The sequence below is a fragment of the Mesocricetus auratus genome, unplaced genomic scaffold (assembly GCF_017639785.1).
Source record: "Mesocricetus auratus isolate SY011 unplaced genomic scaffold, BCM_Maur_2.0 Super-Scaffold_100022, whole genome shotgun sequence".
NCBI lineage: Eukaryota > Metazoa > Chordata > Mammalia > Rodentia > Cricetidae > Mesocricetus > Mesocricetus auratus.
This window is the reverse complement of record NW_024429203.1, coordinates 28,182,059-28,207,053: the sequence shown is the minus strand read 5'-3', so window position 1 is coordinate 28,207,053 and position 24,995 is coordinate 28,182,059. Positions and strand designations below refer to the sequence as shown.

Genomic DNA, 24,995 nt, shown 5'->3' with positions numbered 1-24,995 from the left:
AATGCTTTCTATTAAAGACCCTTTTGTGTCTTTCTCCAAATGGAGCCTTAATACCCAAAACTATAATCACAGAAGACAATCCAGTGGTTCAGTAGACTCTGTATTTGAATTCAGTGAGTATACCTTCTTAGTCTTTCTGGGTGATAACCATTCAGAATACATAATGCCCATGTTCAGGTCATAACCATATATGACGCTTAATATTTAAAAGGTGTCCACCTGTCCCCTGGCAGGGATATTCATTTCTGCACCTGAATAGTCTACCATCAGCAAATCTAGTTCATCTCTGTAATATGCCTTCCTCGATGACATAACATAGGGACTGTAGTTAAAGCACATATCCCCACTGTAATGCTTCCTTCTTGTGACCTTGAAATCATTTAGTGTTGTCATAGGCTGGGTGTTTTATTGCCCCCAAACTGTGGTCCCATTGACATTGGGGAAAGAAGGGAGGAGGGGTTAATGATGGGGCCACTTCTGCAGCTACAGGGCTCATTCTGCTTTGCCTTGTGTGTCTTCCCCTGTCATTCTGAGCTAGACCTGGCCTGAAGAGTCACTGAGATTTATCAGGGAACATTAAGGAGTTTTTAAATGGATTATCATTATAAGTAGAAATAATAGGTTTACTCCCAGGAAAGCACACACCCCCACTCTATTTTCCAGAAGTGTCTTTTATCTTGAATGTTTTACTTTGGACATAATTGACTTTCAAGTGAACGCTGCCCATGGGGCTCAGAAGTTCCATTTTCTCCTATTTGACTTATTCAGAGATGAAGACCATAGGCCAGATGAGTGCAAAGACTGGCTTGTGTTGTGGCAAGGTTCTTTCTGAATGCTCTGAAAGTCTTAATGCTTTCATCTGGGAAAGGAGAGAAAACTGTTTTGCTGAGAATAATTAGAGCCACAAACATTTTCTTAGAGTGAGAGAGAGAGAGAAAGATCTAGTTGCTGTAGTATTCTTGTTTCACTCTTACCTGACCTCACTGCTCCCTCTGAAGGAGCCTGAGTGTTCAGTAGGACTTTTGGTTGGGGTGTCTTATGGGTGTGTTCCTGTGCTAGAAGAAATTATTTCAGGTTGAGATAAACCAATCACACTGGTGTCTACCGGTGTATCCTCCAAGGGATAACTGGACAGCTGGTAGAGAATGCCATCATCAAACTTGCAGTGAGCCACTACAAAATAAGAAATCCCTATAGAGGATTGCCTACTGGTGTGATGACATCATTAAGTGACAGAAATCTCCAACAGGGAAATGTAGGCAGGGAGACCAGATTTTTTAAAAATGTACAGCCTTTCACGGAGCTTGTCTCTAGACATTTCTGAGCAAATGCTGTTCATCCCTTGCTTTCATGCTAATGCTCTTATCCGTGTGATTCTCCTTGCCTCTTTCCATGTGGTCGTGTTCTCTTGAGTTCCTGAGAATTATGTGTATATCAAGACCCTGGACAAGCCTGATCCAGGTCACAAATCATCATCACAATTCATCCCACAGTTGACAAGACCATGTGTAGACTTTCATACCTTTCTCCCTTCAATGACATTGTGCTTTAGGCATTAAGGAGTAACAAGCAAATCAGGCCAGCCTTTTAGAGATACCTGCAAGAATAACTTCATGCTCTCGTTGTCCCTAATACAGATTGATGGGTAAAGATTTTGTTTGACATATGAAAATAGACACTAAGATATTCACTGTCAGCCTACAAGAAATGGAGTCCTGGAATCTAGCATCTCCAATACACTGGGTGTCTCTGGGATCTCTGGGACAGTCTCCTGTCACTCCCATTAATGTGTATCATCTCCTAGGATGCAGCTTCTTGACCAACAAGTGTCCCCTATTTACAGGCCAGAAGGGAACACCAGGGCATCCATCTCTGAGAGAAAGAGATGCACAGAGCTGTAGGCATAGATGACTTTCCTTGGCCCTTCCTTCCCTTGCTGGAAGCATATTTTAGCTCCCAGACACAACTCAGATAACTGAAGTGGACCTGATCCAAACAGTGCAGATCCCTGTTGGCAAAGGAACTTTGTGCCATAGATTTGCTAAGACTGCTGTACAAAGCCGGCAAGACCTTTCTTTTCAATGTCCTGGGCTGACTGACAAAGGACATTGTACAATTCTGCACCTCTCTTCCCACTTCCAATTCAACATATTGATAGAAGCTGAGGTTATGTGTCACTTAATTCTCTGAAGACCAAAGCTGATACCCTTGCAGATGCAGCACACCCTCTTTTCCATCTCTGCTGAGAATCTTGTGCTGGAATTAATGGGGTATCCCAATTCACACAGGGTACTCTGACTTAGGAGTACATGCCTAGACCCTTTGAAGTCTAGCACCCCTTTTGCTCAGAATATCAAGGAGGGAACCCTTGAAAATATTTTTAGTACCCATTGCCTAAGGACTGTGTGTTCATTCATTTCTTAGCAGTCCTTGTGAGTCTGGAGATTCAGTAAACTCATGGTAGTATGGAAGGCTAGGGACAGTGGCAGACTTTGATAAAAAGGATTCTGGATGAGTGGTGAGTCTGTGGCTCTCTTTGTGCTGTTCTTCAAGAGAAGACTGTTACTTTCAGCTCAGCAGTGCCTGAGCTTTGACTTGTTTCCCATTAAGAGTGAAGATTATTGTCTTGCTACCAAGCATCCAGAGAAGAGACACATTTGCAGGAAGGATGCTTCTTTCATAACTCCTCATATTTGGGTCATTGGCATTCCCTTGTACACATTCACACACCATGGGACTGGGTGTTTGGGGAGTCAGACTAGAAGGAAAGGACAGAGGCAAGTGCTAGTTCCCCCGGATCTCAAAAGGCAAGGCTTTTCTGGAGTTTGTGCCATCCAAGGCTTTTGCTTCCATTTTAATACATCCCAAACTAGTCTAGGGGACCTTACTATGCTGCAAATTGATTGAGTCCCATTTTCTGTTCCTACTCTGCTCCCACACTCTCTCCCCCATTATGAACCAGGTGAAGTGAAATTAGAGGTTGGCATAGAGAGAAGACTAGAGACTGGTCACAGACAAGCACCGACCTTGTCTCGTAGACCCACACTGATCTAGTTGCCCCTGCCCTTTGCCTCTCCTCAGACTCTGATGCTGTCTTTTTCCTCCTGGCAGACTCTGGATGGGCACATGGTGGTACGCAGCCATGCTCGTGTGTCCTCCCTGACCCTGAAGAGCATCCAGTACACAGATGCTGGAGAATACATCTGCACTGCCAGCAACACCATCGGCCAGGACTCCCAGTCCATGTACCTTGAAGTTCAATGTAAGGAGTGACTAGGGAAGGAATGGGTTGGGGAGGAGCAGAGAAGGATAGGGTACTGTAGACAGATAAGCTTCAGCTGCACTAGCAAGTTCCCACCTTGTTCATTCTCCAAGGCTGTTGGCCCTCAACTGTTCCAGTGCTATGACCCCAAGTATAGACAACACACAGACACCCATACACAGACACACACACACATACAGAGACACAGACAGACAGATACATACACAGAGACAGACACACGCATACACACACAGACAGACACACACATACACAGACAGACACATGAAGACACACACACAGACACACACACATACACACACACACAGCTAGTCTAACCTGATCAATAAGCCCTACACTCCAGTGAGAGACACTTTCTCGAAAAACAAGGTGAATGATTCCTGAAAAATGACACTTGGGTTTGACTTCTAGCTTCCACATAGACATACATATATGCATGAGCACACACATGCACAAACACACATATCACACACTCACACACACACACACTCAGACACACACACAGAGACACACAAACACATAGACACACAAATATACAGACACATACACACACACAAATACATACACACACACACACACACACACACACACACACACACCATCCCCAAGATTCCCAGCAGCCAAGAGAACATTTACACATGAGTTCCAAAATGTCCCAGAGCTCTACTGGTCCAGGAACCCACTCTACTTTGGGTCATATCTACCTTCCCAGTGCCAGAAGACAGGTTGAGGGTGTTTCAAGAAAGTGGTAGTTGTTCTGATGGTCATTGTCATTCATTGCAGATGCACCCAAGCTCCAGGGCCCTGTGGCTGTGTACACATGGGAGGGGAACCAGGTGAACATCACCTGTGAGGTCTTTGCCTACCCAAGTGCCACAATCTCCTGGTTCCGAGATGGTCAGTTGCTGCCAAGCTCCAACTACAGCAATATCAAGATCTACAACACCCCATCTGCTAGCTACCTGGAGGTGAATTAGGGTGTGGGAAAGGGCAGGGTGGAGCAGGCCCTGTGATAATGGGAAGGGTCCCATCACTTTTCCTGCTTCCCTGGCAATCCTAAACTGGGGAGCATTGGATAGAGAAGAAACTGAGTCTTTAGATCCTCATCCTCAGCTTCAGTGGTCCTGATCACGTGGCTTGCCTGGGATGGGGAAATGGAATGTGCCTCTTCTGTGAGACACTAGGTTCTTTCCACTGTGATTGATAATGCATATATCACCAGATTTATTCTTTACTATCTAAAGATGAATGTGGCTATTCATGGGACATTTGTAACCCCTGGGGCCCTTCTTTCTATAGGTAACCCCTGACTCAGAAAATGACTTTGGAAACTACAACTGTACGGCAGTGAACCGCATTGGACAGGAGTCCTTGGAATTCATCCTTGTTCAAGCAGGTGAGTGCCCTTCATGGTAACTTTCACACCATTCTTGCCCTGCTGGCCCGTCTCATACACTTTAAGGATACCATGATGGGGTAGAAGGCAGATCCAGACTCTGAAAAGCCAGATGGCAAGGAAGCAAGAAGCCACTTGAAGTGTGAGAATCTGACTGTGGGATGGGTTGAGGAGAATCTGAAGTGAGCTAGGAAAGTGGAATCTCCAAAATTAGAGATTCTTACTCATTGATAAGATCCCCAAGAGGGAGCAGAAGCATGGGACATATTTCAGAGTATAGTCTTGGGCCACATACATGACCTGAGTGTCCATATTTACACTCACAGACACACCGTCTTCTCCATCCATCGACCGGGTGGAACCATACTCCAGCACAGCACAGGTGCAGTTTGATGAGCCAGAAGCCACAGGTGGAGTGCCTATCCTCAAATACAAGGCTGAGTGGAAGTCACTGGGTGAAGAAGCATGGCATTTCAAGTGGTATGATGCCAAAGAAGGTGAGTCTAGTACACACCCTCAAATTCATCAGAACTTTGCTGACCATGCAGGTAGGGAACATGCAGGGTGTCACCATCTGCCTTTCACCAGAATTAGGAACTCTCCAGCTAGAATTGGGGTCATGCTTCCATAGAGTTGTTAACCTTCTGTCCTCATTACCTCACCAGGCCAGGCAGAACCTCTTAGGTGCTTCCCTGACATAAGACCTAATCAGCTGCTGTGCATAGTGGGAAAAATGGGTGCAGCGCATCCCTGCTCTGTTCTCTGCTGCGTCTCTGACGAAACATGATACCTGGCCATCCCTGCTTGGTGTCTGTACTCAGGGACTGCCATGTACTGATGACAGCTACCAGGCCAGCAATATGACAGATCTACCCTGAACCAGATCTGTTCTATATCTTCAGTCAATGCAGTGATGTCTTTCAAGATTAACTAACTCTCTCTCTGTCTCTGTCTCTCTCTCTGTCTCTGTCTCTCTGTCTCTCTCTCTCTGTCTCTCTCTATCAGAGTAAGCATCAAGTATCTTTCCTAGATCACCCTCCACATTTATTTTTTGACCCTGAAATTCATGAATTCAGTTAGGCTAGCTGGCCAATGAACATCAGTGGTCTGTGACCCATCTGTCTTTAGCCCCCCTGTGCAGGGGCTTCAGAGTGTATCTCTACCCCCAACTTGTACATGCCTTCTGGGAATTTCAACTCAGGCCTTCATGCAGCAGACACTTCACCCACTAAGACATCCCCCAGCCCCCTCTATTTTAAAATATTACTTATGTTTATATTTTAATTATGATAAAATCTACATGGATTTTGCATTTAATCATTTTTAAATATACAAGTCAGCAGCATTGAGTGACAGCCATCACCTCTGTCCATCTTCAGAACATTTCCATCCTCTACCCCCTTTCTCCACCTCCTTCTGGTCCCTGGTAAGCCCCATTCTGCTGTCTCTCTAGCTGATTACCCTAGGTTCTCATGGGAGGGCCTCATATATGATTTGTCCCTTTGTGTCCACTTCTTTATTTAACAAACGCTCTCACGGTTCATCCATATTGCAGCACATGTCAGCATTTCATCTGTAAGACTGGGTAAATATCCCATGGTTGGTCCTCACTACATTCCATTGATCCATTCATCCGTTACATAAGTCATCAAGGCTGCTTGTGACTTTGAACTCTGGGTAATACTGCAAGTGGGAACATGAGTGGACAGGTATCTGTTTATCTCCTGTTTTCAGTCTATCCACGTATTTGCCAAACAATGGTTATGTTTAACTTTATGAAGATCCACCATAGGATTTTCCATACACTGTTTTCCCTGTACGTGGCCATTCTCTTTTGATCTGTCCCATATTCTCACCACAGCCAACATGGAAGGCATTGTCACCATCATGGGCCTGAAGCCTGAGACGAGGTATGCAGTACGACTGGCGGCCCTCAACGGCAAGGGGTTGGGCGAGATCAGCGCATCCACCGAGTTCAAGACACAGCCAGTCCGTAAGTAGAGCCAACTCCTCTGTCTCTTCCTCATATTCACCCTCTTCCTTCTTTCCCTCAGGGACAGACAGAGACCCTGAATTGTACCCATCATAGCTCAGAAGATGGCTTTTATCCTTTGGGTCCCCATGGTCATTGTGACCCACTTAACTCTCTGGTTCTCAGGGATGGCTAATCTACACCCCTTTCATCCTCAAAATGGGTGGAAGACACTGTCCTAGTGGGTGGCCCAGTTTATTAGAATAGCAGCCAGGGGCCATCACTGATTAACTGTGGTGACGAGCTGACGGACAAACGCAGGGCATATGGAAGGAATTGAGAGAGTTGCTTCTTTGAGCCAAGCCACAGAAGCCCTTAAGCACCCTGTAACTTGAAGGAAGGCAGTAGAGAGACAGGGACTACCCATGCCATTTGTACTGGGACTTTTGATGCACTGGCAATATTAAGTCATACAGAGAAAAAACATAGAAGAGTCTCCTCTGAGAAGAGGAACAGGTCCTCACCTTCCCAAAGGGGCCCTGGACTTACCTGATTCTTCCTTCCCAAGATGACTCCTCAGACCATCTGTGCCTCAAGGACTCTTTTGGGCGAGCTGCTTTCCCCATGTTCCGCTCAGGACTGCCTCTTGCTTTCTCTCTGTCATTCCCCCATCCCTAAACCGTGCTTGCCCAGCTTAGCCTTCCTTTCCCACAGCAGCCAGGCTCTGGACAAGCCTTGCCTGGCCATGATCCTCTGCCGTCCACATTGCTTCCCCACAAGGCTCCTGGGTCAGCTGAAGAAGATGCTGTAGACAGAACTGGTCTCCTAGGTGACCGTGGAGCCCCAGACTCTCCCAGAACCTCTGATTTAATCCGCACATGAGAACCCTTTGCTTCTTTTTCTGAGAAGCCTGGGAGTCTACACACAGAGTCCCTTTAACCTCTTCCCAGCCATAGCAGAGCTCTTCTCTTCTTCCTTCTGAAGGGAGTGTTTCTTTCTGTTTGAAGTAATTTGATAATTTGAGTTTCAGCTCCATGTGCTCTGTGGATTCTGTTCATTTCTTTTACATCTTATTTTTTTTCCCCTGGGTCTGTCTCTTGGCTTTTCTTTTCGTCTGTGTTCCATCCATGGGAAATGCAGATAGCCCTCCTCCACGTAAGTGCCTCTTCATACCTCATTACCTGTTTTCATAGTGTTAACATCTAGTTCTAGTTCATAATTTAGTTCTGGCCCCTTTTTTTGTCCCCTAGAGGCTGAAGTAGATGATGCTGTCTGAGCCCTAACCACACTGACCTTAGTCTAGCTGTGCCTTTGTTAACGTACATAGGTTACTCCAAGAGGCTAACACTTCTGTTCTAGAGCATGCAACTTCCGTGTCTTTTGAAATTGTGCATATTTATTAATTCTTGCGTGTAGTGATTACATTGTGGAAAAGATACGATTTGCTGAACAGAGCATGGTGGAAATCTGCAGATGATCTCCAAGTAATGAGCTGATAGCAGCCCTCACTTTTAGCCATGGTACCAGAGGAGTGACACCTGCCTCGTGAGGACACTGTTCCAAAGAGCCGAAAATAACCTACTAGTTTGCTTTAAAGAAGTAAAGGAATGGAGGACACGTTCTTCCTTCCTCACCTATTAGTTAGTAGATGAGCCTACTGGTGGGACCCCCTGTTATGGCGGCATACAGACAGGTGTCACTGTACACTGCATCCTGCAGGCAGCTGCGTGAAGTAGGGGTGGGGAGGGGGCTGAGCCCTAAGTTCTTGTCAGCTCTCTTTATGCTCACTGGATTGCTTACAGTGTATATTTCCATGTTGGGAACAGACTGGCGGGTTAACTTAGTAACTACCCAGTATCACTTGGAGTGAGGGAGAGATTCCCACTGGCAGTGACACTCTAGTTATGTAAAATGACAATACAGAACTAGGGAAATGAGAGACGGAAGCTGTTGCAGAGAGTAGAATTGGCCTGACCCCTCAGTCTACTGCAATACCCAAGTCCCAATGTCACTTTGCCAAGGTTGGGCTCTCTCTTCCTAGGCTGAGATCCTAAACAACAGATAGAAGAGGCACCTGACAGACCCAGAAGGAAAGATATCCAGGAAGCCGTGCACTGTTCCAAGAAAGCTGCTAGGTCCTGAAAGGCACCCTGGGAAGCCTATATTATAAAAACGTATTCTGAAATAGTGCAGCAACAGCAGAAACTAAGTAGATGAGTGTGGATGTTGCGCGATCAGTCAAGGTGGCGGAATGCATCAGCTAGGGAAAGTGTCAGAACGGAGGCCTGTGGGAGCTGGGGTGCAGGAAAGGAGCAGTCAGGTAGGACTGACAGACAGCTCTGCCCCGGGGGAACTGTGGAGAGAAAGCTCTTCTGGATCCTTCCAACAATCCTTAGCTGCTTCCTCCAGGCCCTTTTCTACAGAAAGTGATCAGTAAATGAGGACCAGCTTTGCTAGGTTAGAGAGGAGGAAGCCTGGATAAGACTTGCTGTTGGATGTCTTCTCCCCAATGGCTACAACTGACTCATAGGAACTAATCTTGGCCCTCAAGGTCACAGTAGTTTCCTGCAGCTAGGCCCTTATTAAGATGGGATTGTTGGGGGTTTGGGTTTGCTTCTTAATACAGCAGAAGGTATGCTTCAAGTCGTGCTAAAAATTACAGGTTTAATTAAATGTTTTAAAATTTTAGTTTTCCTTATTAACTTTTTAAAGAAGGAGGCCCCCAGACTTGGTATTTTGTTAGTAGTGTGAAAGTGGACAATTAATGGAGAAAGTGGACACTTCTCTGAGTGTCCTCTAGAGAAGGTTGTGATACAGCAACAACTAGCACAAAAGTCAGTTTTCTCAATCATAATAAAGGTATGCCTTAAAGAATTAATAAGCACAGGCCTTAAGAAGCATAGGCCTGGCCAGGCGGTGGTGGTACACGCCTTTAATCCCAGCACTCGGGAGGCAGAGGCAGGCAGATCTCTGTGAGTTTGAGGCCGGGCTGGACCGATAGCCTCCAAAACAATACAGAGAAACCCTGTCTCATAAAAACCAAAAAAAAAAAAAAAAAGCATAGGCCTAACCCCAGCTTCTTGGGAGGCTTAGACAAGAGGGCCATAAGTTCAAGGCCAACCTAGGCTACAAACTGAGTTCCAGGCTACACTGGGTAACTTAGTGAGACCCTTCACAAGATAAAATGGAAAGAGAAAGGACTGGTGACATATCTCAGTGGTGGGACATTTGTTTATCCTGTGCAAACCCACAGATTCAGTCCTCCATACAGGCAAGGATGGAAGAAGGAAAGAAACAAGGAAGGGGGGGAGGGTTAAGAAGGAAGGACTAAGAAGCAACCTTGCTCATAACAAACGGAAGTACTACAGTAGAATCATGAGCAGAATATCAGCATCAGGGTTTGATAAACATGGGAACCGCACACTTCCTGAAGAAACTTCAGCGGGGCCTTTCCTTCAACCTTCCCCAAATCACTGAAGTGCAGGTCTGACCCAGGGGTATCCTGCTGCTCAGGACTACCCCATTGGGAAATGAGGTCAGTGTTTACCATTGCTGAGACCAAGCCCACTTTTTGTCTAAGTAAGGCTCTCCTCTGGGTCCTCAGTCCCACTTCTCAGAAGACAACAAAGTTGCCTGAACTCAGGTAAAGAATCAGCCATCACCTGAGCTGTGTGTGCCGCCAAGCCTGTGCTCATCCACCAGCACTCCTCCCCTGTGCTATAGGACTGTAAGTGTCTATACACAGCCTGACTTGGGGCTCTGGAGTTGGGACCAGAGTGTAACCCCTAGTCCCAGGAGACAGAAGGCGCAGGACCAGAAATGTTAGCTGCCAGACCCCTGAGTTGGGAGGTGTTAGTTGAAACCAGAGTTTGGCATTAACTAACTGCTGGAGTTCATTGAGGTGTTTCAGTAATAGAATTGCTGTCTTGACTCCCTAGGAAACCTCTGCACAGTCAGGAGCACAGGCTTATGAGAGGCAGAGATGAGCAGGCAAAACTAGCAAAAGTCACAAGTATGTGAAGGGCCAAGGCCTCCTGGCTGCCAGATGAAGCATGATGTAGCTGTTTGAGGGTCCTCTGGGTACCGTGCATGGAGTGATAAGAAAACTGTGACTCTCAACAAACTAAGCTCTAACCTGGGGAATGTTCCTTTGCATGTGTTTTCAAGCTCAATGCCTGTGTGAACCCAAGCCCTTTGCTATTAAGATCCTGATCTTTGTGCCTGGGAAGGAGGGGGTGCTGCTTCCCTGCCGGAACTGCTTGCCTGAATCTTTTTGCTCTGTCACTTGTAGCATTTCATGACCTGAATGAAACTTCTGTGCCAGGAAGTAAAATGGAGTACTTTGAGGTGTAGACATTGCACATTTTTTAAAAGAGGTGTCTTAAATCTTAAATGCATTGCAATGTATGTTATTAAAATGCATAAAATATGAGGCCTTTACCAAATAATATGAGCAATTATACATCTTAAGAAACACACACACAAACTCATACACACAGAGTAAGAGAGACTTTTACCTTAATTAGCTGAGCCATCTATTCATGAATGTTTAGTAACCAAACTGCTATGACTCTGGGAACATTGACTCTGGCTTTCATCAGATACCTTTACCTGGAAGGTCCTGGAAAAGCAAGCTCCTGAGCACTGACTCAGCACTACCAATAGATTGATGCTTTTCCATTTTACCACATAATTCTCAGAGGAGACTGTGCGTATTATGGCTGAAGGACAACTTCTGGATACTTGTCAGTCAAACACCAAAGATCCATACAGTCTTCCAGTGTGGCAGATGTACAGTTTCTAACCATCCTCCATGGTGAAGGGTAGTTAGGATTGCTGGTGAGGACCCTGTATCTTTAACATTCCCTTTCTCTAGGGGAGCAGGAATGATATTGAATGACATTTGTCTCACCCTTCCCTCACAGCATAAGCAACCACATTCTCTAAGGAGGATTTTTGGAAAGCAGCCATGTTTCCAGAGGCTTCTGTATGAAAACTAGTTGTACCTATCTATTGAAGATGGCCAATTCCATCTCTCTCAGTTATTGAAGTTAAAGAGTGAGATGTATAGGTTTTGCTATAGGTCATGAGTGGGAAGGTGCTTGCTTAGTCAGTAAATTACTTGTTGTTCAAGAGTGAGGACCTAAGTTCGATCCCCAGCACTCATGTAAGAAAGCCAGGTAAGGCAGCATGTGATCCCAGTGGAATGTAGAGACAACAGGATTTCTGGGGCTCACTGCCTAGCCTGTCAGCCTAGCTGAATCAATGAGCTCTGGGTTCAGTGAGAGACCCCACCTTAAAAAATAAGGTGGTTGAGGGCAGGAAATGTGGCTCTCTGGTTATGAGCATACACTGCTCTTGCAGGGCACTAGAGTTAAGGTCCCAGGACCCATGTCACACAGCTACAAGCACCTATAACTTCAGCTGTGGAGGATCTGATGCCCCCTTTTGGTCTCCTCAGGTTCCTACACTCACGTGCACATACATATACATCCACATGCAGACATACACACATATATGCAATTTAAAATAAAGCAGTTTTAAATAAGGTGGAAAGCAAATGAGGAAGACACTCACCATCAACCTCTGGCGTGGACACACACACATAGGTGTGCATAAGCATCCGTTAACACAAACACGTGTACACCTGCAAAAGATATGCAGCGCACACAGATACATGCCTATATACAAACCCATATATAGAAGGCGACATGAAAAGCCAATCTTTCTTTACTAAAGTTACTATTAAGTTGAGGCCCAGGTACCTGTCCTCCTGTCCCTCAGAGCTTATGGGCACAGGTGATCCTGCCCAAGTGACTGTTGGTATTTAGTCAAGGTTTGAGGCCTCTTCAGCTGGGCCTGGACAATTCCTTACCTGTGCAAGAGATTTAACAGGGTCTTGGGTCATGGTTTGTACTTAAAATAGAGTCCTGCATACTTTCCAGTAATGTGCCGGCCACCTGTTCCATGCACACATTTTCTCTTTCCACCTTTGCTTCACGTCTGTTCCTCATACCAGCACCCCAGGATCGCTACTCCCATTTTTTTTTCAGTTCAGCATCTGTGTGTTTCCAATGATCTATTTTTCCTTTTTTGTTCACCATCGTTTTTCTTTCTCCAGTGGCTCCTGCTAACTCTTCCACCCTTGTTCCATTGTCTGCACAAGCTAGTGAGTATTGCTTTCTTCACCCATGCCCCTGGAGGTGGCTTCCCACCCACCAGGCTCATCTGTCTGAGGTTATCTGCTTCACCGGGTGATAATTCAGCTCTGGCGATGGAAACTCACATCGGGTTTTAAAAGAAGCAAAGGGAGAGAGAAATGCTCTCAGGGCAGGCTAGAGAAGAGCTTTGCTCTGGGTAGGAAGCCCTGCAGACAGCTGTGCTGGGGCTGCTTTGGTGGCCATATGCTTGTGATATGATTCCCAGCGGGCCAGACCAAAGCCGATATTTGGAAAAGTCAAAGGAATTTACCAAGGGGAAAAAAAAAAACCTTCCCTGCCTACGGGGTCATATAAAATGCTTTGAGGTGTTGTGTTTTTGCCCTTTGTTTTAGTTGGACTCACGCACTGAAATTAGATAGTGAGGCCCGTAGCTTTCACCATATCCATAAGGGCATAGGCGTCTCATAAATATTTGTGGGGAAATTAACAGTGCTTGCTCACAGATGTGCCTGGCAAGAGGCATCTGCACGAATTACTTAACCCTTTCAGGTGAGGCTTACTCATCTCCATCTTAAAATCAAATGACAAGTCCCGCACTCACCCTAAAAACATGAAAATGAAAATTACAGCGTTTATCAAGCTCTGCTTTGCTGTCCGTTGCTGGGCATCACTGACCCAGCAGGCTGTAGAGGCTGAGCCTGGTTTTTGCCCACCCTTCCCTTCACTGCTCCGTGCTTTTGTTCCAGCAAGGGCGTGGTGGGTGAGACATTACTGAGCAAGTGACTGGTGTGATGCCAGCATCGGCTGAGAGCAGCACACAGCAGCATGCCTTCCCTGGATGGTCTTGTGCTCCCTAATACTGCAGATGCCCCCAAACTGAAAACACTCTTCCCATCACTTCTAATAGGAAGCATTCCTACCACCTCATTCCAAGCTATGCACTGTAACCAAAGGAGTCCAAGATTCGGAACAAAACTGGCATTGGTTCGAATCTTTGTTCTCATCCTTCTACCCGTAACTTCATGACCACATTTGGCATCCCGAAATCTCAGATCTCTTATCTCTAAAATGAAGGATAGATTCCCCCCATACTGTATGGATGTTTGTGAAAAAATTACTAAATGTCTAGCATTTAGTAACTGGATTTATTAGAAAGAATAATTGGGAGATCAAGTATTTCTTGCTGCATGAGTCCTTTGTCAACAAAATCTCTGATAATCTCTCTAAAATATTTATATTAATATTGATAAATAAGGGAGACAGGATGAGTGACTTTCCTACTGTATATGATGCATATACACATACATATTTATGATATATATGCGCACATACTTATGCGCACAATTTGTTCTTATGGGTATATAAGATTTATCTCCATTCTCACCTTCACCTTCCGGTGCCCTTTCTGTCCTTCATGTTTCCATAGCAACCTGGCCTCTTCCTGTCCTTCCAACCACAGACCTGTCTAGTGAGTACAGAGCCTGGCTGCTCTGGGCAGCACTGCTGATCGAATGTTTGTGATAGCACAGACTACATTTGTGACTGCATGGATGGTTTCCTAAGCATGCTGTCTGTTTGGCCAAGGAAGCAAATGAAACCTCCTCCAAAAGAATAAGGGGTAGTTATTTGTAGTAGAGTCTATTCTTGAGGAGACATTTCCAAATAGACATTCCTGTTAAAAACAGAAAAGGAAGGGGGAAAAGAATGGTAACTCCTTCTCAAGATTTTACTGTCCCGAAATACTGTACACGCGCGCACACACACACACACACACACACACACACACACACACACACACACACACACACCAATAAGGCTGAGAGCAAGGAAGAAACCAGAGGAGGAAGGCTGCTCTGAGAAAGGTGGAAGGTGTTGTGTCCTCTGACAACATGGCTGCCTTTGTCTCACGGCAGAGGACATATAGAAGGAGTCACAGTCCCTTCCTTCTGCCCCTTATCACTCAGTGCTAGAAAAACAATAGAATAAAGCCACCCCCCCCCCCCGCAAGCTCTCTGGGGTGAAAATGCTAGACTTCCAATCCTAACAGTAGAATCCAGGGGCCAACTGCATCCCCTTTACCAGCCTGAAAACCTGCTTAGTCAGCTGAAAGCTTCCGGTCTGGCCTTGGTAATGGGAAGCCTGTTTGTACAGGACTGCCTATCTTCCAGCACTGGACGGTGGGCAGGGCTTTCCTCTTTTACTGTGTTTCTGGATGCAGAGAGAGCTTGTCCTGCCTCCTAAACAGCAGCCAGAGAAGGCAGATGACAGGCCTGCAGAGTTCCACACCCAGCTAAGGCTTTTGATACATAATTAAAGAGGAGAGAAGAGAGTTTGCTGGTTTGGTGTGCTGCATGGAATGGTTCTTTTTCTTCTCCTGCAGAACGTAGCTACGGTCTGCTTTGTTGGTGTTCCTGTGTGTGTGCTGCAATGAATTTTAATTCCTGGTGCCTTTGAGGTTTGCTTCTGTGAGCAGAGCAGAGACAATAAAGCCAGGCTCATTCACATGGGTTTAACACTGATGATGGGCTTGAGGATTTTCTTGTTTGTTTGTGGGTTTTTTTGCATTTGGACAAGGAATGCAGCTAACAACTCCCTTTCTTCTGCAGGGTCTCCTACTGTCCCTTTTCAGTCTGGTGCTGTATGTGTCCCAGGCAATAGGAGAAAGCTCCACGACCTATTTGCACAACCCTGTCCTATTTGAGACACCTCTTTGTATCTTGGTCTTGTCTGTCAATGAAACACAGTCTCGGCTCCAGACTTCTCCTGAAAGAGGAATGAAGTATTTCTCCCCTGACGGGTGTTTCATTTTTAAACATCAGACATATCTATCTGAAGATAAGATGCTTAATCGTGAAATCTGATAGCAGGAGGTTGGAGACTGTTTTATTTTGAACCACTCGACTACTGACCCAAATCATAGGTCCCAGTGGATAGTGAGAGAAAGGAGAGGCCGTCATGACTGGTAGCAGCCTGTGTTATCGTGAGTGCATTCCTGCTCATCGAGACAAGATGGAGAGTATGTGAGCCACAGTGGAAGGGAACACAGTAGCCAGGGCCATGCAAAACTCCATCAGTCAGATAACATGGGTGAAAGTAAATCATATCTCCTAGGGGTGTATATGCATGTGGGGTGTGTGTGTGTGTGTGTGTGTGTGTGTGTGTGTGTGTGTGTGTGTGTGATCCGTTTAATCATAGGTGAAGGAAATTTTCATGAATAAAAAATCAAGAGGAATTGCTCGCCACATGTAATCCTTGCCAGGCACCCTTGGCAAAAACCTGTATCGCAATAGACCATAAAATCCTGCATTCTCTTAGCTGACAGTGGCAAGGATATGGCACTTACCTAAAGTGTTTCCTTCTCATTATTTTTAGTCAGTGGCATACTTTCAGAAAGGTATCTTTACCTCTCATCTTTACCCTTCTCCCTCAACCTCAACTGTCAAGAGTTAGAACTTGCCCCAGGCCTATGAAAGTTATGTTAGGAAACCTAGGAAGTTAGGGTCTGTTATTTAATCCCAAACTGCAGTATGGAGTAAAGCTCACTGCAGAAGGAATATAGGTGAACTCAAACAGGGAAACCCTGGATTACACTGTAATTCTCGAACCCCTTTCTTATCCACACAGTCTTGACAAATCTGAAGGCATCATCAAGTCCACAAGTAATCAAGTGTACATTTAATGTCACTCTCTCTACATGTTGGACCAGGGGCTGGTTTCTGCTATTTGGTATCAATGCAGCTACTATATCAGTTACTAGAGGGTACCAAGTCCTTTACCTGTACTGACTTTTTCCCTTTTATGTGTGCCTTGACTCTGAAGAGTCCCTTAGGGTGTTAGGATGGGTATGTCGTAAAAAAAGTAGAATTAGAACCTACAAGCTGTCCCTCTCTGGCCTATGACCACCCAGCCTTCGCCAGTCATTTCCCTCTCCTAGTTGGCCAAGCACAAATATGAAATTACTCTCATTAATTAAACACAATCTATTATTGTTTCAGGACTCTTCCTTGATGACCTACAGCTGTTTCACTGCCATTGCTTCCCCAAGGATGCTGAGACAATTCTGGAATCTGCAAATAAATAACATGCCCTTTTTTTCTTTTTTCTTTTTCTTTAACAGTCTCTGAGATTGACCTAAGTTGACATTTGGGCCTTGACAGAAATACCCTCTCATTTTTAAAGTGTTCATACTCCTTGATGTGGTATTAATCCGCAATGTTGCAACTGTATCTAATGCTTATTGGTGTTGTTAACTAAATGCACTATATAGTTTGTTATCTCCTCCTTCTGGGCAGTACACTTGCCCTCCCAGTGTCTCCTATATAAGCTGCTAATTTAATTTGATTTCTCCTTTTATTTAGTCTGTGATTTTGTTGTTGATTTTTTTCTCCCTGCCCATTGTTTACATCAGTTTTTAATTTTTTTGTATTTTCCATGTGACCTCCTCCACTTTCCTTTCAACCAATCATGTGCGTGCGTATCATGTGACTTTGTCATGTGGCTTGCATGGTGCTGATGATGTCGTCCACGCTGGTGAACAGAAGGTAAAACTCTTTGTTCTGATTAGAGGAATAAACCTGAACCCACAGCCTGGCACGCATTTCCTCTTGTCTCAGATATATTCAGCAGAGCCACTTGAAAGTTTTACTCTTGTTCTCAGTTCTCACGTCTAGACTCAGCAGTCCTTGCAACTGTGACATGGCAATCTGATAACATGACAACCTTTGGTTTAATATTTTCCCTCAAGAAATCTAGTCACACCAACTGCCCTCTCAGGAAAGCCACGTTAGCCACAGTACAGTTTGGAAACTTGAGTTTTTAACAGACTTCACAAACGTTATTTCCCAGAAACGTGCCTTGAAAATTATCCTCGTTGCTTAACTTTATATTCAGTAGCTCCATAATTGCTTGGAAGTGAGCTGCACCCCCCTGTGGAAATGTTTTACAGCCTCCCAGTGCTCCTGAAAGACAGACTGATCCATGCAAAGGTTGCACTCCTGTAAAACCAGAGAGTGCTTCACGAAATGTGCATAAATGGAGGACTTTCTGAAATGAGAATTTGGATTGATGGCTGAGGTGTCACTTTTCAAGAGTGGCTCTCCCCCAGGCAGGAGGCACAAACCAAGCAAAAGTCACTTGGCAATTAACGATGACTTGAAATCTCCATGCAATCAAGAAGCACATGATTGACCCTTGCAGAAAAGGAAATAAAAATTATAGCCTGATGAAGTGCCTAACGGTGATGAAATAATTAGTTAATATTGTGCCTGTCACAACCTTGTTAAAACATTTCTCGATCACCATCAAGAGAGAAGGGGACCTCTGCTCTTGGCTCTTCCCCCACTAAAGTCAGACCTATCCAGAGCCTCCCCTGGGAGTCACAGGCATTCTGTTTTCTCCTAACTGTAAGGTTTTAATTCACATCACACCCTAAAGACACATACAGGCTGCAGTGATCACGTAGCCAGACTAACACCAATAACCACTTGGTGTGCCTGCGCATGCAAGGGGCTTCCCTCCATTTGACCTCACTTCTGACCTCACTTCTCTGAGAACTGATTGGGCGACATCCACACAGTCAAAATCTCAACAGCTTGTCTTGCATGGTCTTTGTTCCTGGTCTGTTCCCTGAGTCACACTCCCTGTGTGTGTTACCCTGTGTATATCCCCTTTCCTTCACCCTCCATTTACCATCCCTGAGGACTTACTCTTGGTAGGTGTGGCAGCATCACCTAATACAGTCCCATTTACACCCAGCCTCCCAGACTTGCAGAGCAAGCCCCTTCATTTCCAACAATGAGTCGTCTGATATTTCCATGGTATGTAGCAAAATAGGAATGTCCCTGAAACAAAAGAACGTTGCAAGCCACAATAATAATTGATCTAAGAGAGAGAGAGAGAGAGAGAGAGAGAGAGAGAGAGAGAGAGAGAGAGAGAGAGAGAGAGAGAGAGAGAGAGAGAGGTAGCTTCAGGACCTGTAATCAAGGCCAACAATTTGTTTCCTGAAGCTGCCAGGAAAGCACACCTCGGTGCTGAGCCAAGCTGTCAGTGTCACCATTGTCACAGTGAACCTTGCAGGATTCCAGCCTGCAATTGCCCCTCTCATCACTCCATATTCCCATCCATTTCAGGTCCTCAACTCTCATCTGAAAAGGATAAGCAGAAAAACTTGCTGTGCAGGTGAACTACCAGCAGCAGGACAAACCTTGAACTGAAAGGGAAAAGGGGGGAGGGGTAAAGAGGTTAGAGCAAGTGGAATTTATGGTGCAGGAAAGTGAAGCTTTGTTCAGGACATTTCCCCTCCTTTCCCTGGTCATTAGTAAGGATTTACGTGACTTGGGCCTGAGTTCAAATGATTTAAATGAACTAGTAGCTTCTCTCTTGTTAGTGGATTGTACATACCACAGCTAATGAAATCAGGTGTTCCTTGCCCCCACCCTGCCCCCATCCGTCTCTTCCTACCCACAATTGGCTGAGATGAGTTTAAATGTGCTGGATGTTCCACTCATCTTAGGTTCATTTGGGCAGTATTTACTATGTCCTGAAACAGTGACTGGAAGGAGAGGGAGATTAGGCCAGGGACTGGACCCCATTCCCGTCAACTAAGAGCTCTGATGAAGGAGACAGGTTAGCTTAAGCACCTGTCTCCAGGACAACAGAAGTGAGCTTGTTGGGGATGAGCCGAACTCTGGCCTTTGCAAACATTTATTTCTAACATGCTCTCGGGTACCTGCAGAGCTTGAGGTGCTGCCACAGAGAAGTGATTTCATAGGGCATTATCCAAGGATTCTGTAAATGGGACTCCCATCCATCTCCCACCATCAAGCATGAGTGTGACCAGCTCCCTGTACTCCCTCTGTCACTGTGTCGCATGTCTGAGCATGGCTCCCTTCACACCCATTCATAATGATCTTTTTCTTCTTTAGCTACTGACCCTGACTTGTATTAGGCAATGCTGGTTCTGACGAACTAAATTCTTTAACCCCCACTCTTCCTTCTTAGATTGAAAACATCACTAACTACCCCTTCCACACCCTCCTTTATTTTTTTTTTACAGCTGTGTGTTTGGAGCCTCGATCTCTGACAGGTCGACACAGACTTTCCACCAGTCTTTCTGCTCTAATTGCCTTTGTTCCAAAGGATCTCCCACACTGGAGTCTCCCAGGGTAGAGAGGTAGCAGAAAAAGTCCTCAGAGGGAGACAATGGTGCATTATCTTGCCTGAAACCTTTGGGGAGGGACCAGCTTTGGAAACTGCCAGATCCCCTAAGGTTACCAACGTGAGGGCAGAAACATCCCAGAATCCCAGTTCTTGGCAACACCCAAACCAATGTCCATGAGTTAGTGAAGAAGTGTACCGCCCCCTTTATGGCATGGAGGCAAGAGTAGAGTTCACTCGGTCATGGTTATTTCTGTCCTGATTTCCTCAGCTTGGATCAGCCCCATAACCACAAACCAAACCTTCATGGTCATTTTTTTTTCTTAAGGACAATGAAACAAAGATAATTGGTCAATTAATCTGTTGGTGCTTTCATGCTACCCACAAAAAGGGAATTGGTGTTTCTGTGGTTCAGTCTGTCAGAGTTCATTTGTTGCTGTCTAATTTGCATTTTGTGCTGTCATCTAAGCCCCCCCACCCCAACACACATTCATAATTCCTACGAGAAATGGAGCTGGACCAGATTCTGCACCAGGTGTCTCAGTGAGCTTGACCCCAGGAGGCTCAACAGTCCTTTCTCTGTAAAGACCTAAGGAATTGGGACTGCAGAGATGGCTCAGCAGTGAAGTGCACTGACTGCCCTTGCAAAGGGCCTGGGTTCCAGTCCCAGTATCTACATACAGCCAGCAGCCATCTGTACTTCCAATCCTAGAGAATCCTAGAGGATTCCAGCCTCTCGGCACTCATGAGGTACACAGGCATATGTGCAGATGAAACGCCTATACACATTTTAAATAAATAAAGCCCAAGAAACTGGCCACATTCTTACCCATTCATTCCATATTTTGGTGTCCCCCTGAAGTTGGGAGCTAGGGTGACAAAGGTCAGGTCACCTTGGAACAGACATTCCTTTAACCTCAAAGAGAAGGAATGCTTGTCTCCAGAGGTCTTATTTGGGATGAACAATGATGAAGACAAATCGGCACCTTTATCTTTAACATCACAGAGCTAAGCTTTGGAAGTAAGGGAAATCTAGGGAGCCCTGCCTCCGCCCCAAGACGTGTCAGGGAGAGTTATAAGGACAGAGAACAGACACATTAGAGTCATTTGTTTGACATCTCTAGCTAAGAACTCGATTTCAGAAGGGAGAATTAGTGGCCTAATAACTCTAAATTCCGATTCCCCTAGGCAATTTGCTAATTCCCAAAGGACCTGTCAATACTGTTCCTTGATGGAACCTTAATGTGTCTGAGCTGGAGACATGAAATAGGCTTCCCATCTGAATAGGGAAACCATCCCTATTGGACTTTTATAAAGATGCATATTAACAAAAAGTGATGTGTACAAGGTTAAAATTGCTGGTGAGGAATAACTAAACAAAGGAGATGGGAGTTGGCATGAGCAAAATTAAGTGTTTTAATTCACAGCAATGCTATTTGATAGTAAAAACTCTAGACTTCAGTACAAACTCTAGATCCACCACTAGTCAATCATGAGTATAGCTGAGATCTCAGACCTCAGTGCAGATCTGTATGAAGGAGACAGAGTGAGTGAGGGCTGGAGAGTTGGCTCAACCATTAAGAGTACTGCTTTTGCGGAGGACCCCTTCTTTCCAGCACCCACACTGGGTGACTCCAGAGGATCTGACAGCCCCCTTCTGGTCTCTGTGGGCACCTGTAGTTCTGTACACAAACCCACACATACATACGTTCATAACTAAAAATAAGCATTTAAAATGGGTGAGCAAGGAACAGAGACAGAGCCTTTGTGGTGGGAGTCTGTTCGGGCCCTTGGTCTACCATGTTAAGAATACTGTTGCCATTGTGTTTCCTGGAGTGGAACAGGGAATCTTGTTCTCCTTTCACATTTCACAGACGCTGCCCCAAGCCCTGGACTTGCTATGATTTTTGCTGTGAAGTCATGCATCTCTGCCGATGAAAGGAAAAGCACGGGTAGATTCAGATTTAAGGGGCCCAAAGCTCAGTAATTCCAAAGGAAGAGCCTGTAATCTCCATGGCCAGAAATAGACATTTCAATTATGGTTTCTGGGAGGACTCTCAGAGGGCCTGCCCGTGGTATATCCGAAACTAGTGGACCTTTTTCATACTATTTTCTCCTTGTGTGTATGATTTATATTCTGCAGGAAAATATCAGAATTGTCCAGAATTGCAAATTTGTTATTGTTAAGGTTTATTTTTAAAGTAGTGCTGTGTTCAGCTGTAACATAAAATATGAGAGAGGAAAAAATGAGTCCTAGATGAAGCTAAACTCAAAGGGTATAATTAACCCCAGGGGTCTTCTTAAAGCAACCTGCCTATTGCTGATGAACGGCAAACCAACATTTACAAATAATTACAATATTGGTTTTTCTGAAATTGCCCATAATGATTTCAGGCGCAGCAGCAGCCACCCCAGAACATTGGGACCCCCTGAATCATTCCCTCTGCTAATATGTTCAATTAAACAGCGAGCCTCTTTAACTCTGAGGCCCCATTGTCTCTACAGCGCCCCCGTCCTCGCCAAGCCTGGTTTTGTACAGACAGGAAAGTGTTGTTGACCCCATTCCTAATCTATAAGGAAAAACACATAGCAAGCATGTGATGATTTGTAAGATAATTGATTTAACAACCCCTTCTCCTCAATTGTAATGTACTTATAAAAACTTGTAGGACCACCAAATTGGTCCAAAACTCCTCCTTAGCTGAAAATTATCTTCCTTCATGGGTACTGTCATAGGAAAGGTTTATGCTACTGCCCAAGGACCCCACTATCTTTTTAATAATCATAACTATGTTTTTTTTCATTTTGCTAGAAAATCATGTCATTCACCTTTGAGATGTCATTGCCTGATAGACAACTTCTAGAACTCAATACAATACATATTTGTATGATTAATCATAGGCAAAGCTTTCTAAATGATACCCTGAATTAATACTATATGATATAAAATGTTCTGCACTCCTAGAGAAAATAAATATGTGTCAGAGTAACCTTGTCAGATAGAATGATAGATAATTCTACTGTTTTGAGTAGGGTGCGTGTTAGAGCTGCAGTACAGTTTTTAGGGGTTGTTTTGAGACTTCAATTATATGCATATATTTTTTCTGAAACAAATTCAGAGATAAGAGACTTCTGGGTTCTTTGGGGACTCCTGGGAGAGTTGCCTGTTCATTTACATGCCGTTAAAGGATCTTGGAAGTCTCTCTTCAAAGACAAGAATACTCTTAATGAAAACTTTCCAAAAATTGTAAAGCAAAGTTGACAATGGTGTGTCTTCCAGATATTGAACTGTTGATCTTATGGTGTGTCTCATAAAAAAAAAGCTGGCTGAAGCCCATTTATTGTGTCTTCCACCCCCATGGTGTTAGGAGGAATAACCAAGGCAAAGTTGGTAATTCCCTGAGCCCACCCATGGAGGAATGAAAGAGGTAGAAGGTGCCTTAGATTTGATTCTGTACCCCCTTTTTGCAAGAGTGGAAGCAAACGAAGGCAGATGATGTTTTATACCTCTCACAAGACAGAGTTCAGAAGAGGTACTTCAGGGTGTTGATTCTGCACCGAATGTCCACAGTACTCTATCCTGGGAGGAAATAGTGAAGAGGAGCTGGATGGACCGCCCTCTGCCTCCCTCCAAGGATGCCTCAGGCAATCACTTGCCTGGTGAATCTCCTCCTTCCTCAGCAGAGAGATACCCAACTCCATCCATGTTGCAACTCTCAGTGCAGAAAGCTATAATCCTATTTCCATTTGGTCCTGGCCACCAACCATCCCTGTCAGCCTAGGGTTAAGGGATTTTCTGGGGTATTGAACTTTCAATGCTAAAACCTGTAATGTTTAATGGTCCCTGGGATGAGGAACCTTAATTCTGCCAGAGAATAGAACTTGTTGAGCTCTCTCTCATGGCTCCTTCAACACTGCTGTTTTCAGCACTGTAGAATCTACCAAAAGGCCCTACCTTATTCTACAGTAGGCTCCACTTTGAGTCCCACTGGACATTTATAATGGCACAGACACCATTGCCTAAGATAATAGAAAAGCTCGAAGGAATTTGAAGCATAGTTTGAACCAGATCTAAATGCTTCTTCTAAATAGTTTGAGACAGTGGCTACACTCTAGCTTAAAAAACATTACAATTTTTTAAAATCTATTTATCTTTGTATTTCTATTTTTTTGTTTCTTAAATTTCCAATTGTAGAGAACATATAGTAAGACTGACTTTTCCTAAATAACCTTCAGACATCAAGATTAGGAGTCCTCCCTGTTGCAGTACGTGTTCATCCTCATTTCTCCCCAGTTCTCAATGCCTACTCATACACACATCTCACCAAGGATTCCTGTTACAGCAGGAGTCTGGGTTTCTAACCAACTCTAGATAGTGTGCATGCTGTGTCCCAGGGGATGCCTAGTGGGGCTCTGGGTGGGTTGTTCTCTCTGCTTCCACCTTTGAGTCCAAAGGAGGAGGCTCCCAGCAACTGAACAAGGAGACCAAGCTAAACTCCAACTTTGCCAGCAGCCTTCCATTTATGGCCAGGGGTGCAGAATGAGGTAATTAGCTTCTCTCCCCAGTGGCAGGTCCTTTCCCGGCTCTCCTGTCACATCCCCTTTTTTTCAGTAACTTGCTTAGAAAGTGAGTGGACTACAACCTCCCCATGAGATCAGGAAACAGATCAGAGAATTTGGTCCTCTCTGGAATTCCCGGTTCCTCACAAGCGCAGATTTTTAAGTTCAACCCTATATTACACATCTCCTCATTTGCTCCTTTAGTGTATGCTTGCAGTTTCTCATACAGTAGATCAGCATCATGCTACAGAGCCGTCCTGGCACTCTCTGATTTATCATACACAGGTTCACCTGCCTTCTTTCTCTCACTTGGATTCACAGTGCTACCATCCAAGTGAGCGTAAACTCCAAATAAAGAGAAATGAGCAACTTGATTTTTCTTATTGTAAAATGCTAAAGCCATTTCCCCCACTCTCCTCTCACAAAGAAAAAGCCGGCAAGGGTTGTTGCTGTAATACATTAAAGAGCCAA

At 44.8% G+C, this 24,995-nt stretch overlaps 1 protein-coding gene across 20 annotated transcripts in view; it reads left to right on the top strand.

Annotated features, from left to right (window-relative positions):
- Positions 1 to 24,995, top strand: part of Ncam1 (neural cell adhesion molecule 1) — a 291,455-nt gene that overhangs the window by 247,307 nt on the left and 19,153 nt on the right. For 8 of the 20 annotated variants that reach the window (XM_040730282.1, XM_040730280.1, XM_040730283.1 and 5 more), the window contains 5 exons: positions 3,112 to 3,262; positions 4,064 to 4,248; positions 4,580 to 4,676; positions 5,003 to 5,173; positions 6,538 to 6,669. In XM_040730282.1, the coding sequence (XP_040586216.1) occupies positions 3,112 to 3,262; positions 4,064 to 4,248; positions 4,580 to 4,676; positions 5,003 to 5,173; positions 6,538 to 6,669 (736 nt within the window). Of the gene's footprint in view, positions 1 to 3,111; positions 3,263 to 4,063; positions 4,249 to 4,579; positions 4,677 to 5,002; positions 5,174 to 6,537; positions 6,670 to 7,788; positions 7,804 to 9,277; positions 9,281 to 12,769; positions 12,818 to 14,235; positions 14,278 to 17,347; positions 17,351 to 24,995 lie in introns of all 20 variants that reach the window. The other 12 variants (XM_040730281.1, XM_040730279.1, XM_040730284.1 and 9 more) reach the window with 6 other exon arrangements.